Raw genomic sequence first — 15861 nt, 5'->3', positions numbered from 1 at the left:
GTGTGTCGCTCTTTTCATGTCTCTGTCCCTGCTTCTGTGTTCTGTGTCCCTCTCTTGAGTCCTGAGTCGTCCTATCCACCTTTCATACAGGGTCCTCGCCGCAGCTTTACTCCGGACTCCCGCCAGGGGGCAGCCCAGACCCGCTCCGGTGCTTCGCTGACCCGGCCCTAGGCTAGGGTCCAGCCTCTGGACCTGCCAGTCCCTCCCCGTGTCCTTGTCCCACTTCTCCTATCTCCCCAGCTTCCTCACGTCTTTGTGTGTCGCTCTGACTCGACCCTTTTGTCTCCCTGGCGGCTCCGGCTTCTCCCCACCCCCACCTACCACTTCACATTCCTCCTGCTGCCCAGGGGAGCTGATGAGGCCACCGAGCCAGGCCCAGGCCGGTGAGGTCACCTAGCAGGGGGGATGCAGCTGAGGGCCTGAGATCTAAGATACTCTTGGGCCCCAGGTGCCAAGCTGGTAAGCTCAGGGCAAGCGCTTGGGGGCTTCTTGCTAGCAAGAGGGCCACCTGGGTAGGCTAGACCCTCCCCACCTGGCTTTCCTTCCCAAAGAAGCAACGAAGCAACGGTTCCAAATAGTGGAGGCTCTTACTGACCCTTCTTGGTGATGACAGTATTAATACATGTATTCAACACTGTGTGCCGGGCACTGATCTCGGCTGGTTGCAGGTGTTAACCCACGCAGCATTCTATGTAGTAAGGAGACTGAGGCACAAAGATGAAGTGACTTCACCTAAAGCCATAGTTATGAAAAAACAATCTGGGACTGACGCTGCTCTAACTATCTATTTTTCTTAATTAATTCCTCACAAGAATTCCATGAGGAGCACAATATCATGATCCCCATTTCATTGAAAAGTAAACTGAGGCATAGACTGACTGTTAATCTCCAAGCCATCAGCAAGGAGGTAGCAAGGCTGGGATTTGAACCTGGACAGTCTGAATTCTTAGCATCTATCTCAAGCTGGGCACAAGCCCGGTGTGAGGGCAGCTGGACAAACAGGTGCATAAATGCTCTTCAGAGCTCTCTGGCCTTCTCTCCCAAGTCTGTGGCCAGGTTAGAGGGCCAGGAGGTCTGGCTCTTAGCAGCAGCTGTTCGCTTTCTTTGCAAGACCTGCCTTGCTCCGCATTTCTCCCTGAGCAAGGGAAGCGAGGCCGGGGAATCTTCTTCCAGGACGGCCCTCTAGCACCTGCTCTTCCTGGGTGCTTGGCCTGACTTCGTCTTTGCTAGTCTTTGTGGGTGAGCCCAGAAAGGAAACCCAGAACGACAGGCTGGAGTTTCACACTACCAGTAAGGCTGAGCACTGCCACCTTTATTGACAAATGCCTGGGTGGGTCCCATGCCTCAGGAGTCAACTTCCAGTGTCAAGGAGTCCCAGAGGTGGCACTTCACTGAAGAGCCATAACCAGGAGGTAGGGGCACAGGGCCAAAGACTTTCTGATGGACCCTTGAAGTTGATGCCAAGTACTTTACCTGCCCAGACGACTCTCTCTTCTCCCAGCAGAGACTGCCTGTGCTGCCACCACCCCAGGTTTCCTTATTACTTAGTTCGTATTACTTGTTCAGAGTAAGGCCAACCTAGACCTGACCAGTCAGTGGCATTGTATCAAGGATGGGAAGGAATTTGAGCTCCTAGATCCAGCTATGCCTGGAGGCCATCAGCCCTTGCACTTCTCTAATATTTGAATGAAAAATGTTCCCCTTTTCACCTGCATGAATTTTTCACTTTGCCTGCTTTTCTCCCTCCCTACCTTCCTTCCTACCTTCCTTCTTTCTTCTTTCTTTTTCTCCATCATTTTTTTATTTTTATTTTTTGCAGTGCTGGGGATTTTGAACCCAGGGTTTAGGCTTGCAAGGCAAGTACTCTACCAACTGAGCTATAGCCCCAGTCCTCCTTCTCCATCTTTTCTTTTGCAGTACTAGGGATAGAACTCAGGGGCGCTCTACTCCAGAGCTATATCTCCACCCCTTTCTATTTTTTATTTTAAGAAGGGTTTCGCCAAGTTGTCCAGACTGGTCTTCAATTTGCGATCCTCCTGCTGCAGCCTCCCGAGTCAGTGGGATAACACCCATCAGCTACTGCTCCTTTTTTTTTTTTTTTTTTTTTTTTTTGTCATTTACAACCAAACACAGTCTTGCTAATAAAAGCTACACTAGTTAGAGGTACAGATTTCTGTGACATTCCAGGAGCAGGCAAAGGGGGCGGTAGCGAGCACTTTTCAGAATCTACGATGGCCAGGCTTTGAAGGATAGTCACGTTTTTTTCAGAGGCATTCCAGGTAAGGGGAAGTATAATGTCACCAAAGCCTGGCGGGGACAGGGAGAGAGGAACTCCGGGTGTGTGTGAGGAGCAGCACCTTAGAAGGCCTTGCATGCCAGGCGAAGGGTGGCCCTGCTCCTGGGAACAGGGAGCCCCGAGGTGAGTTTACGACAGTCTTGCTTTTACTTCCTGGAGCCCCGGATTCTGTGGCTCCCGCTTCCCTCTATGCTCCTCCCCCAGGCCCTTGGCCAGTGTGAGTGGGGGTAGTTCTAAGGTGGGACCAGACTGCCATCTGTATGCAGATTACCTGGGATGCCGAGCAGATGAGGGACCTTATGCAAATGTCCTCCTGGGGGACAGACTGGGACCCTACCTCATTAACTTGGGGACCAGGTGCTGGGTGGAGAACTCCATCCTCCCTGGGGTCCCCTCTTTCCCCTCCCCCACCCATCTGTTCTCTCCCCCTCCACCCCCCAGACTCCCTTCCCCAGTGTCTGTCCTTAGAGTGGCACCTCTCCACAGCTGCTCCTGTCCTAGACTAAGGGAACCTTCTCAGCTTTTCTCCGGGTCCCTCCATTTTTCCTTGCATAGGAATAATAACTAACATTACTGCACAGATATTCCATGCCAGGCTTTGTCCTCTACACTTTCCTTGGTTTCCATCTACCCTCTGATCCTCTGGGTGTTGGATATTTTGTGGGGGAGGTACTGGAGATTGAACCCAGGGCGCTCTCCCACTGCGCTACGTCCCCAGCCCTTTTTCATTTTTTATTTTGAGACAGGGTCTTGCTAACTTGCTGAGGCTGGCCTCAAACTTGTGATCCTCCCACCTCAGCCTCCTCAGTGGGACTACAGGTGTGCGCCACTGCCCCCTGCCCACCTTTGTTTTAAATAAACTCAATAAATTGTGAGATCAGAGTGCCTTTATCTGACCTGAGAGCTCTTTTGCTCTCCTTTCTGGGCAGACTGCTTGGAGGCTACCATAGCAGGCCCCCAATTTCCCTTGGTGCCAGATCCCACTAGGTGGGAGGAGCAAGCTGTGGGAGGAGAGTGGTTACTTGCCTGAGATGGGGGTGGGGGGCAGCAGCACCAGAAAGCCTTGGGGGGCATCTGGGAGGAGGGCCCACCCTCAACCCCACCTCCTACTGATGTAGCACAGCAGCGGGTTTGCATGGACTCCTCACAGCTGCCCTCTAGGGGCCACAGTGGGACTTACTCCAAATGATGCACAAGAATCAAGGCTCAGAGGTGAAGTCACCAGCCAAGGTCACTGATGCCTGCCTCCTAGGCGCTTCCGAGGTCCCTCTTGCAACATTTTCTTTCCCTTTCTTGCCAAAACCCTCTCTGAAGCCCAGGTTTTCTTCTTCTTTTTCTGTCTCTCACTCTGTTTCTGTCTCCCCCCAAATCTGCCTCAGTCTCTCTTTTATCTGTGAGTCTCCCTGCCCACCTCTCCCTCCTGCCTCCCCCAAAGTCTTCCCATCCTTCCTCAGATGGCTCCTCCAGGGCCTCAGAGGTCTGTCTCTGCCTGCCCCAGGCCGTCACCACATTCCTCCCAGCCGGAGTCTGCACCCCCCCCCCACCCGCAGGCGGCTCCATCGCTGTTTCCATCAACTCCACAGCTGGGAGGGCTCCCGTCTCCGCCCAGCCTTAATTCCCTGGGGGGCTCTGGCCAGGAGACTGGGAATTTTTCCTTAAGAGGACAGCACCCCATTCCCAAGGAGACACTGGTCCCTCCCTGGTCCTCAGGGGGAGGACCCCAGCATCTCTCTTTCACCTTCGGCTGGCTGAGTCGCCTCTGTGAGCCCTCTCTCTCCCCTCTCTTTCTCCATGACATCAGCCTCTCCTGAGGTCTTGAAGGGAAGTGAACGGGCGAGGCAGCTGGAAGGGGGAATCACCTGCACCCTGCTTCCCTTCCCTGACCCCAGAGGAAGATCTGGCCTCAGGATGGTGTCGACATGTCAGACAGCCTTTATTCCAGACTCCAGTGTCCACAGATGATGGGCCGGGGGTGAGGGCAGGGCAGGGCAGGGGCGGGGATCCAGTGTCAGACTATGCAGCAGGACGTCAGGTGGGGGGACCAGCAAGAGAGGCAGGAGGTAAAAATAGCCCCGGCCAGCCGACCCTCGGTGCCTTGTCCCGGGCAGGGCGCTGGGCTTGGGTCCAGGAGCTATTCTGGGGCCTGGGAGAGTCACCCTCCCTAGAGGAAGGCCCCCTCCCAGCCACCCACCCTCCCTCCTTCCCTCCCAGAGGCTGGAGGCCGGCTGGCCGGGAGGTCCCTGCCCAGCAGCGGAGGAAGGAAGGGAGGGCCCCAGCAGAAGGAAGAGGGGGCGGCAGAGCGAGCACAGCTTCTGATGCCCGCAGCTCTGGTCCAGTGACGGCCTCACGGAGGTCCTTGGGCTCAGCACTGAGGAGAGTGGGGAACTCAGCCTGTGCCCCAGCTGGTCCCCTGTCACCGGGGGCCCAGGCCCCTCACTCACCTCATCTCCAAAGCCCCCGCTGCCACCCCTGGCTCCTCCAGAGGAACCTCCCATGAGAAGGCCCTTCTGCTCTGGCCGCTGGGATCCCGAGTGGCTCAGCTCTGGCTCCCCAGGTGGCCTGCAGGGAGAAGGGCCACATGGGGAAGTGGGGGGGGGGTGGAGTGGTGTCAGTACTGGGGTTAGGAACAGTGGCAGGCAGGGGGCTGGAGGGATTGCCAGGGGGTCGGCAGTGGCTGGTGGGGTAGCCTTGGGATGAGTCTGGAACGGTTATGGGTTGGAACTGAGGTGCCCTGTGCCTGGGGGTGGAGACAAGCTCAGATGGGAGCAGGTTTAAGGTGGCGATGGAGTTAGGAGATGGCTAGGGAAGTTTCTTGTTTTTTTTTTTTTTTTTTTTTGGTACCATGGACTGACCCCAGGTGCTTAACCACTAAGCCACATTCCCAACCCTTTTTCTTGTTTTATTTGGAGACAGGTTCTTGCTGAGCTGCTTAAAGCCTAAGTTGCTGAGGCTGGCTTTGAACTCCAGATCCTCCTGCCTCAGCCTCCCGAGCCACATGGAAGTTCTGAATGGTGATAGGCAGAGACGAGGTCAGGGCCAGGGTGGCATTGGGGCCGGGTGGGGATAAGGTGATGCTGAGAGAGGGCTGTGGCTACTGAGGGCCTGGGCTGGACTGTTGATGGGACCGAGGCTGGGTGGAGAGGAGGCTGGGGCGGGAAGTGTTAAGAGGGGCTTGGGGCAGGTTTGGGAGGTGAGGGGGTGGGGCTGCGTTGAAGTGGGCGGGGCAGTCGTGGGTGAGGAGGCGGGGCTGAAGGCTGCGGGCTTGGCTGGAGAACTATGTGGGCCTGGGTCTGGGGCTGGGGAAAGGACGTGGTGGGCTTGAGGTGGCAGCGGGAGCTGGGCGTGAGGCCGCAGGGGATGGCTCGGGTCCTACAGACACTCACGGGGACCCTTTCTCCCGCCTCCGGCAGCAGCCAGGGCGCCCCTTGCGTCTCATGCAGTAGAAGGCGGCAACCACGAGGAGCAGGAGGCCCACGCTGACGGCCACGGCCATGACGGCCACTCCGGCCTGGGCTGTCTGGGGGGCCACTGCGGAGAGCGGAGGGCCGAGGGCCTCAGGCAGGGCTCCGTGTGCCGGCGCCCAGCTCCCCGCACCCCCGGGCCTACTCACCAGCGCCAAAGTGGAAGACGTGGCTGACCCTCCCGTGGGGGTTGGAGGCCTCACAGGAGACGCCCTCTCGGCCTAGGGCACTGGTCACTTTCAGGGTCAGGGAGCTGCTCACCCAGCCCTGGCCTCCGGGGGCTGGCTCTGCAGGCTGTGGAGGCTCGGGTCAGGCCCAGGCCCCTGGGCCAAGGGCGGGGTGAGGGCAGAGGTGAAGGATGTCCAAACCCCCCAGAAGCTGGGGGGGACAGGATGCTTGGATCAGTGACGGTCAGGGAGGGTCCCCTGTGGGGCTTAGGGAGGGTTCAGGTGGAGAGGACAGCCCCTTACACTGCCACCCAGCTGGCTCCAGGTGAGTTCAGGCTCTGGGTAGCCGCGGGCCGAGCAGGTGAGCCTGGCTTCATCCCCCTCCGTCCAGCCGCCCTCTGCCTTGGGCTCTATCTCCTCTGCCCTTAACTCTGGTGACCCTGTGGGTGGGTGGCCACCGGAAAAAAAAGACAGTGGGAGGCACACATGGGAAGGGAGAGGAAGGAGAGAGGAAACGAGGAGTGGAGAAGACGGAGGGCCCCACCTGGGCCACCCCATTTGTCCCCACGGGCCATCTTCCCACCCTGCCGACTCCCACCCCAACCTTGGACCAGCAGCTTGAAGCTCCGGGTGCGGCTGAGGAAGGGGACCATGGGCATGGAGGCCTCACACACGTAGGTGCCAGTAGAGTCGAAGGTGACAGAGCTGAGTGAGAGTGTGGGACCGTCCCCCAGGGGCACCGAGTCCTGGGAGGGGAGAGGAGAAAGCCAGGCAGGGCCATGAGGGAGGGGGAGGCGCCGATGGAAGAGGGTGCGGGCCCAGGGCGGGGGCTCCTCTGCTTCTCACCTTGGTCCAGCGCAGGGTGGGGGCGGGCAGGCCTCGCGTGGAGCAGTTCACGGCCGTGTGGCTGCTGTTGAGGAGCACAGAGAGCTCCTCCCCCGCGCTGAGTTCCAGGGGGTCCAGGTCTGGAGAGGGGTATAGGGCGTCACCTTCCCCAGCCCCTCGCCCACTCGCTAGGGCTCTCCAGGGCTGTCAGGGTGCAGACATTAGTGGACAGTTATCAGCAGAGGAACGCCAAGCCCTCCCGGCCCTGATTCTGTGAGCTCTCCACGCTCCAGGCCCAGGGGCCCACATCTAGGAATCTCACTCCACAGAATATGCCCGCTCGGCCACTTTCTCCAGAGCTGACATCTGAGCCAAGGTTAATGGATAACCTTGGGAGACAAGGTGCTCCTGGGACTTTCCGCCCCATTTTTTTTTTTTTTTTTGCAATACCGGACACTTTACCACTGAGCCACATCCCTGTCCTTTATTATTTTGAGTTGGGGGTGTTTCTATAAGCTGTCCAGACTGGACTTCAACTTGTGATCCTCCTGCCACATCCTCCCAAGTGGCTGGGATTACAGTCATGTGCCATTGCACCTGGCCACCCAAACCATTTTTTATCATTTTGCAGTGCTGGGGATAAAAACCCTGACCTCCGGCATGCTAGGCAAGTGATCTACCACTGAGCCACATCCGAGACCTCCATCCTCCCTCCTGCCCAACACCTGCCGTTTAAGACCGTCTGTTCTGCATCTTGTTAAGACTGTCTGTTCTGCCTCAAGATGCATCCTCCTGCCACCTTCCTGCTCTAGTCCTTGGTTTCACCTGTCTTGAGCACCTCTGCCCTGGTCTAGTCTTCACTTTCATCCTCCCAGTGAATCCTCCAGAGCAGCCAGAGGCAGCTTTATAAAGCACACACTGGTCCCATCTCCCGTCTTTAAAATCTGGCTGCTACCCTTGGCATTATGGCCAAACTCCTTGATGATGCAGAGAGATCCTGCCAGGTCAGGTCCGGCCTGTCTTGTTGGCTATCTCCCACCCTCCTCTCTTGCCCACTAATTTCCAGCCGCCTTGCCTCTTGCTGGTTTTCTTGAGGACACCAAGTCCCGTCCTGCCTCAGGGCCTTTGCACTTGCTCGCTCTGCCCACAGTGTCTTATCTAGATCGTTGTGCTTCTGCGTTCACTCTTCAGTTTCTCACTCATGTTCCCTTCTCACGGAGGCCTCCCTGGCCCCATTGAGGACACACAGATCTCCTCACAATGCTGAAGGATTTATTCTCCCAGCTGCCGAGGAGGACAGCAGCTGTCAGCCCTCAGCTGTCAGCCCTCTCTGGGAACTGCCTCAGCCGCAGGGACCCTTGTCCAAAGCCATGCCCCTTTCCCTGGGCAGTGACAGCCAAGGCCTGGTTGCTGTGCCGGTAGAAAGGTCCAGCCCACTCATCCCATCTGGGGACAACTGCAAAGGACCATCCTAGCATCCCAAGTGTCCTGGGGGTCCAGCCAAGGCCTTCTTTAGACAACGGCCACATGGTGTCCCCTGCCCAATCTTGCTTCCTTCACCTCCTGACTCCCAACAGAGGTACATCCCCAGGGCCTCCCTGGAACTTTCTGCCCCTAGACCTCCGCATCAGAATCAGGGGACTCAGGCTGCAAACCACCCCATCTAAAGTAGTCCACGCTCCACCCGGCCAGTTCTCAGATCTTATTAGGTCCTGGCACAGAGATGGCACAGAGATGCTAGTGGAAGTGTCTCATTTAGCATTTCACGACCCTCTTTCCTATTACTGTGGCTGGGGACCGGTTTGTCTGGCTCACAGATGTGTCCCCAATATCTACTGCAGAGCGGACTCCAGGAAGGGATCGTAAGGAATGCTGAGCCTTTACCCTGCACGCTAACTGAAACCCAGATCCAAGAGACTGGCTGGAAGTTGATGGAAGAGAGGACAGAGATTCAAGTAGGAAGGAAGAGCGGAGCTCAGGCCAGGTGGGAGAAGGGTCAGCTGATAGCAAAGCCGGCCAGGTGGGCCTCCAAAGCCGTGGATCCTGGGCTTTCTCCCCAGGGAACTGGGGAGCCACAGCAGGTTCTAGTTGTGTGTGTGGGAGGGGTCAGGGCTCTCTGCAGCCTGTGCAGGGTAGACTGGAGGAGGAAGGACAGGGGCCCAGGGGCAGAAACGCAGAGCAAGGGTGGAGGCAGGACGTTCAGGATGAGCAGAGCGAATGCAGGGCTGTGGGGTGGACAGGAGGCAGCCGACACGGGGTCCCCTCCTCGTCGCCCGGCTCTCACAGGCCACGTGCAGCTCCAGAGTCTGGGCGAGCTGGACGTCCTCAGCGGCATCGTAATCTTCCACTCTGCAGCCGTAGGTTCCGCTCTGGCTCCGGTTCACACCCACCAGGGTCAAGTTGCCCTCAAGGGTTATAGTCAGCACTTCCTCCTGCTTGTCCTGGGTGACCAGAGATGAGGAACGGAGCTCAGGGGTCACCAGGTTAGTGCCGGGGCCCATTCAAGTCAGGGGTTACCATCTCAGGTGCCCTACTAAGCCCAGGGGCACTCAAGTCAAATGACGAGATGGGGTCTGAGGGTGTGGCTTAGCAGAGCGCTTGCCTGGCATGCACCAGGCCCTGGGTTCCAACCCCAGTGCCACGGAAAAAAAAGAAAAAAAGAAAAGAAAAGAAAAAAGAAAGAAAGAAAAAGAAAGAAAGTTAGCAGTTAGTGCAGGTTAGTAATCACAGAGATCAGGGGCCAGAAACTCCAGAGACTACGGATGGGTCACCTGAAGGCGGAAAAACGTGTACTCCGGGCTGGGGCTGCCGTCCCCCTGGCAGAGCAGCTGGACGGAATCGCCCTCGCGTACCCAGCCCTCAGTGGTGGACGGACTGCCCACCCAGAACTGCACATGCTCCGTGGGATCTGGTGGAAGGGCAGGGAAGACAGGAATCCCAGTCAGGGCCAGGGTCAAGGTTGACAAAGGGAGAGACATCACCTTGGTTCAAGATTGGGGATTGTTTGTTTCAAGGGTCACTTGGCACTTCTGAGAATGGGCACCAGAGGTCAGAGGCTGAGATGAGTGGAGGGCACAGCTGAAGGATCAGAGGTGGATGTGGGTGACAGGTGTGAGAGTTGGAGCCAGATGTCACATGGGGACCCCATTCAGTGTGAGAGGGTGGAGCGCTCCACCGGCTTTGACTCAGAGGTCAGGATGGGGCTGTGTAACCATCTGAGGTCAGAGGCCAGAGGTCAGCAGCCCACACCGCTCACATTTCAGCGTAAAGGGGCCAGAGGGGAGCTTGAGGGAGGGGCCTCAGCGAGGCGGGGATCCCAGGTTGGGGGTCGGGGGCCACCAGGACTCACAGTGCAGGGTGAGGTGGAAGGCGCTGCTGTCCAGGCGGCCTTGGCGACCTGCGGGCAGGCTATAGTGCGCGGCGCAGTGGAAGCTGGCCTCCCGGTCCGCCTTGCGGAGGCGCAGGTAGAGGGTGCTGGTGAGGGACTGCAGGCCCGAGGCCTCGCGGACCGTTCGGGTGGTCATGTAGCCCTCTAGGAAGGAGGCGGGGCGCTCAGACAGCCTCCCGGTCGGCCACCCCCAACCTGGGGCTCTCTAGATCCCCGTGCGGCTCACCGGGGTTCACCTCCATGGGCACATCCAGGAGCTGCCCGTTTCGATACCATGTGATCTGGGGGACCGGGTTCCCATTCCGGCTGTTGCAGGTGGCAATCTGAGGCAGACATGGGCGTGGCCCCGGGCTTTGGGCCAGGACTCTGAAGTCTGGGTCCCTTCTGCCCTCCCGCTCTCCGCGTCAGAAGCAGGAGTCTGGGCCCCTCTCCCCAGAGCCCCGCCCCTGCTCCTCCGACTTCCAGGCCCCTCCTCCCCAGGCGCCCTGGAATCGGGGTTGCTCCGAGTTACCTCTTGGGCAGACTCTTCCATCACGGACAGCGTCCCTCTGTTGGGGATCACCTCAGTAGTCTCTGGCGTTGCTATGGGGAAGATGTTCATGTCAGGGGGCCCTTGCCTGGCTCCTCCCCCGCCCGGCCCCTCCTGAGGTGCTTGGGCACACTCACCAAACACACGGAGCTTCGCGGTGGCCTCAGTGGTGCCCGCTGCCCCAGCCCTCACCACGCACACATAGTCCCGCTCGTCTCCCACCTGGGCCTTGGGCAGCACCAGGCGCCCCTGGGGGTCCAGCTCGTATTGGGGGCTGCGGCCCCGAGAGTCGTGCACTGTGCCTTGGAGCTCAGAGCCCTGCTGCTCAGCAGAGGCCAGGCGGTGGCGGGTCCCTGAGCGGTCTGTCTGTGGGGTACAGGGGTCGGGGTCTCAGCTCTGGCCACCGAGAGTCTTCCCACCACCTCGTGGGTCTGCCCCTTCCTCCTGTTATCCTCTCGTCCCTCTGTGCCCATCCTGGCCTCTCCCCTCCGGGTCTCCACCTCTTCTCTTTCCTCCACAGCCCTCTTCAGGATCTCTTGTGTTCCCGTCTCTCCTCCCCATCCCCAGCCTCCAGCCTCCTGCCCTCAGCTCTCAATTCTTCTCCTCTCCCAGCCCTGGCTTTCTCAGTGTCTGTCCCCATGGGTCCCTCTATCCAGAGCCAGCATTCAGAAGGATGTCACTCTATACTCAGCCCTGCCCGGGACCTTGGAGAGGCCTTTCCCCCTTTCCCCTGGCCAAGCCCCAAGTTCCCCATCTGTGAAATGGAAACAGGTGGACGGATCTTGAGGCCCTCTGGGCTCTGAGGAGGGCATGAGTTCAGGCGTCCCTGGTGTGTCCTGATCCCCTGCCTAGACCCCAGACTCCCAGCCAACACTCACAAGGAACCATTCCAGCACAAAATGGTCAGGGTTCTCCAAGGGGGCACAGTCCAGGGTGACCAGATCTCCTCGCATCACCTCCACCAGTGGAGGCACAGACACATGTACCTTGGCCTGGGCACCTGCAGGACAGTGGGTCAGCTCTCCCACTGCCACCTACAGGCGCACTTTTCAGACCCAGGGGTCCAGGCCCAGCCCACCTCCCTCAGACCCAGAGGTCCAGGCCCAGCCTCCTCCCTCAGACCCAGGGGTCCAGGCCCAGCCTCCTCCCTCAGACCCAGGGATCCAGGTCCAGCCTCCTCCCTCAGACCCAGGGGTCCAGGTCCAGCCCTCCTCCCTCAGACCCAGGGGTCCAGGCCCAGCCCTCCTCCCTCAGACCCAGGGTCCAGGCCCAGCCTCCTCCCTCAGACCCAGGGGTCCAGGCCCAGCCCTCCTCCCTCAGACCCAGGGGTCCAGGCCCAGTCTTCCTCCCTCAGACCCAGGGTCCAGGCCCAGCCCTCCTCCCTCAGACCCAGGGGTCCAGGCCCAGCCCTCCTCCCTCAGACCCAGGGGTCCAGGCCCAGCCTCCTCCCTCAGACCCAGGGGTCCAGGCCCAGCCTCCTCCCTCAGACCCAGGATCCAGGCCCAGTCCTCCTCCCTCCGGGTCTGTGCCTCGAAGTCTCAGGCCATGTGAGCATTACACACCAGGTCTCCCTTCACCTGCAGAGCTGAGGGCTTCCCCTGGCCTTTGTTCAGTGTCCCTGGGATTAGACTTCATCTGCCTTGGCTTCTTCACTAGAGCAAACACCCCTCAAGGGCAGGGCCAGGCCTGGCTCCTCCTCTGCCTCCAGCACCCTGGGCAGGGACTGGTGCAGTGATGTACACTAAATGCCTCTCCATCTTGGTGTCCATCTCTGCATATGCACCTCTCATCCTGGGCCTCCTGCTCAGTCCCTGTCCCCGCCTTTCTGTCTCTCTTAGCCTCTCTCCCTCAGTCTCCATCGCTCAGCTCCTGGGGCCCTTCTGTTCTCTCATGCGTGGGGGCCTGGGGTGTGAGCTGCTGCGGCCGGAACTGAGGGCTGAGGCAGGGATGGGTGTGTGGGGGTGGTGAGGGGGGACAGGGCTGGGCAGGTTTCAGGAATGTGGGAGGGACAGGCTGGCTGAGACCTGCCCAGCCTGGCGCCAGAGCCCCCTACCCGCCCCTTGGCCCCCGTCTCTTTAATAGAACAGGGGAGAGGGTAAGGTGAGTCACCTCAAGACAGGAGAGGGGCAGGCCAGGATCTTGGGTCCTGTGAGAGAAGGCAGCTGGGGACCTGGACTCGGGTGGAGGGAGAAGGGGCTGGTGGCCTGGGCTCCCAGGGCCAGGGGGCCTGGGAGGCTGGGTCCCACCTCCTATCAGGGTCCTGGCAGATGGAACAGTTACTGCTGGGAATCCACCCGCTCCTTACCCTCTGGGCTGGCATCCGGGCACCACTCTGGGTTCTTAGAACTTCTTTACCGTTCCCCGCCCAGCCTGGCCCAGGCCTGGCCCAGGCCTACCCCTCGGGACCCACTATTTACCATCTTGTGCCAGGGGCCTGGATTCCCAGGCCCCAGCTTCTGGCCCCAGCTTCCCCCAGGGGAGTGAACAGGGGCCAGGCTGCTGCCCAGGGCTGGGTCTGAGCGGCAGATAGCCAGGGTGGGCAGAGATGCCCTCTCTCTTCTCAGTCTCTGTTCTCCTGTCCCCAGCCCCTCAGGGTCCTCTCCCCTCCCACCACCATGCAGGTGTGTGGATTTATGCAGGGGCCCCGGAAGGGGACCTAGGAAGGGGACCTGTCACTCGGAAACACTTCCATCCGCCACCACTGCCCAGGGCTGGTAATTTGGCCCTTTCCAAGGGAGGCCCATTCTTTATTGAGTTGGGACTCTGAATTTAGGTTGGGGACATTCTCAAATTATATGAATCACTGGTTTAGGCATAGGGTCCCTACCTTTTCATAGGGGTGCCTATATCCCTCGAAACTTGAGAATCTTTGAGGGGACAGCTCTGAGGTTTTGGTCCTCTGTGTCATGGGGAGAGCCACTTTAGCCACCAGGCGCTTGGACCCTTGGGTCTGAGGGAACAGGAGCCGAAGGGCTCAGATTCTGGGGACACAGCTCAGATTCCAGGGTCCCAACTGGGGAAGGGGCGCACTTCTCAGGTTGTCTCTGGTCCAGGGCTGTGGGATCCCCAGCTCTCCTGCCTGACTGTCCCAGGCCTTTCTCTGGGAGGGGCACTTCCCAACGTCCCCCTGTCCCTCCTCGGTGGGATCCCCAGATTTTGCTTCCTGGGGCGAGTGAGGGGCCCTTCCCCTCGCTTCCCGCGTCCCCGGGGGCCGGCCCCAGTCCCGCCCTGCTCTCTGCCGGAGCCGTACCTGGGTGCGCCGCCAGCAGCAGCGCGAGCCACAGCAGACGCGAGGCCGGGCGCGCGGTGGCGCGGGCGTCCGGGGGCTCCATGTTCGCGGCGGCGGCGGCGACTGAGCCGGGCTGGGGCTCGGCCGCTGCGGGGCTGGCACAGAGGCCCCGCCCCGGCCACGCCCCGGCCACGCCCCTCTCCCCGGGCCCCGCGCCAGGACCTCCCACTGCCCGGCCGGACCTCCCACCGCCCCGCGTCGACCCGCCAGCGCGCCGCGGGCCCGGGCTCCGCTGGCCCTGGCCGCGAGTCCCCGGCCGTCCCTCTTCCGCGGACCAGCGCCCGCGGTGGGGGACCCTGACCAACCAGTCTGGCCAGTGGACGTCCGGAACTGGCGTCTCAGCGGACAATCGCGGACCCCCTCCCCTTCATTCTGACCCCGGGCCTTAGAGACTGGTTTCCACTCTGGCAAGAAGCCTGGGCTTGCGTGGTGGATTTTACATCCAGTGGCCAGCACTGGTCTCTCCCAGTGTAACCATTGGCCCCCAGCATTAGCGGTGTCCCAGAGCAGCTGCTCCCAGCCGGCCCTCTGATGCCCTTCCCTGTGGCAGCGCCACTCATGTGACCGATCAGTGGCTTGGAACTGACCCATTCAATCTCTTATCTCGAATGGTCTTCAATCTCAGTTCCGCCTAAGCCTCTGTAAGGATGCGATGGAGGGGCCCGGTGCTCTCCCCCTCTCTCTGCCCTGGAAGGCCCGCCCCCTCTTCCCCCCATCCAGGGAATCCCAGGAATGTCACCCCCCTTCCTGCTTCTTCTCTCCCCTTCATTCCCTCCCCACCTTGGGGGGAGGGGAGGAGAATCTCGCTGGCGGGGGCAGGTGAGTGGAGGAGGGGAAGAAGCAAGGGCACCTGGGGAAGGCAGAAGAGCCCAGCCTTGGTTGCGAGGGAGGGTCGGAGGTCAGACTGACAGGGGTCACAGATCAGACTGCTCAGGGCTTCCCACGACCCAAGTCAGACTGGGACAAAAATCCCTAGGGTGCTGGTTGGGGCTAGGGGGAAGGGGCCGGCACTGGTTGCCTGGGAGAAGCTAACCTAGATCATTAGGCAGAATGTGGGGTCATTGGTCATGTTGGGAGAGGTTCCTCAGGTCTCAGATCAGTCCCTGGTAAGACTAGGGCCAGGGTCCCTGGAGCCCTGGCTTTGCCTCTGACCAGAGGGAGGGCTCAGTTACAGGTTAGCCTGGGAATTAGTGGCCAGACTGGGCAAAGCTACTTTTTTTAATCCATTAGCCCTACAGAGAACCACTGTTACACTGGGAAAGGTGACCTTGGAGTATTAGCATCACCATCCCCTCCTCCAGGAAGTCCTCCTTTGGGCTCCCCCGCCCCCAATCCTCAGTCCTTGGAGCCCCCACCTCAGCCCTGTGCACTCTGGGTAGTTCCTGTCTGGAGTGAGTCTGCCTCCCCCACTGGACCATGAACCCTTTGAGGGTCAGGACTCTCTTGGTTACTGTGTGTCCCCCACCTGGACCCAGAGCAGGTACTCAGGGAGGGTTTGCACACTGGTCATTGCAGGACACAATACAAACTTACTCATGGATACAGTCACTCTCCAAGACAGCCCCAAGTGCTCCCTGGGACAAGCTCACACTGACCCCAGATGCCCACTCCCTGGTCTTCTGTCCCTGGCTTGCCTACCTGCTTAGCCGGGGTTGGACTCTGGTAGGTACCCTCTCACCACCTGCTTTCCACCTTCAAGAACCCAGCCTACTAAGGTGCCTGTGACACCAGAGGGAGGGGCACGTGGAACGTGTAAGAAAGAGGGAAATGAGACATCCCAGCCTCGGCTGGGTACAGACTTGCAGGAACTGGCATTGTTAACGTCACCTGCCTGTCCTCTACAATTTAGTCTCACAAGACAGCCAGGGGGATCCTATTAAAACGTGACTCTGCCTGTGTCAACCTT

At 59.7% G+C, this 15861-nt stretch overlaps 1 protein-coding gene across 1 annotated transcript; it reads right to left on the bottom strand.

Annotated features, from left to right (window-relative positions):
* Positions 1-4205: 4205 nt before the first annotated feature.
* Bcam (basal cell adhesion molecule (Lutheran blood group)) lies at positions 4206-14072 on the bottom strand. The gene is made up of 15 exons (XM_047529982.1): positions 13917-14072; positions 11545-11666; positions 10804-11032; positions 10649-10719; positions 10364-10460; positions 10099-10281; positions 9521-9657; positions 9034-9190; positions 6771-6889; positions 6529-6670; positions 6228-6364; positions 5907-6051; positions 5680-5824; positions 4738-4855; positions 4206-4664 (listed from the first exon to the last, which is right to left on the bottom strand). The coding sequence occupies exons 1-15, from the start codon at positions 13996-13998 to the stop codon at positions 4659-4661; spliced, it is 1890 nt and encodes a 629-aa protein (XP_047385938.1). The 5' UTR covers positions 13999-14072; the 3' UTR covers positions 4206-4658.
* Positions 14073-15861: the final 1789 nt, after the last annotated feature.

Source organism: Sciurus carolinensis, chromosome 16 (assembly GCF_902686445.1).
Source record: "Sciurus carolinensis chromosome 16, mSciCar1.2, whole genome shotgun sequence".
NCBI lineage: Eukaryota > Metazoa > Chordata > Mammalia > Rodentia > Sciuridae > Sciurus > Sciurus carolinensis.
This window is presented reverse-complemented; position numbering and strand designations above follow the sequence as displayed.

Coding starts and splice junctions, on each gene's coding strand:
- Bcam (XM_047529982.1), bottom strand. CDS start 13,998: ATGGAGCCCCCGGACGCCCGCGCCACCGCGCGCCCGGCCTCGCGTCTG. Junction 10,720..10,803: donor CGCGAAGCTCCGTGTGTTTG/GTGAGTGTGCCC, acceptor TCTTCCCCATAG/CAACGCCAGAGACTACTGAG. Junction 10,282..10,363: donor GCCCATGGAGGTGAACCCCG/GTGAGCCGCACG, acceptor CCTCCTTCCTAG/AGGGCTACATGACCACCCGA.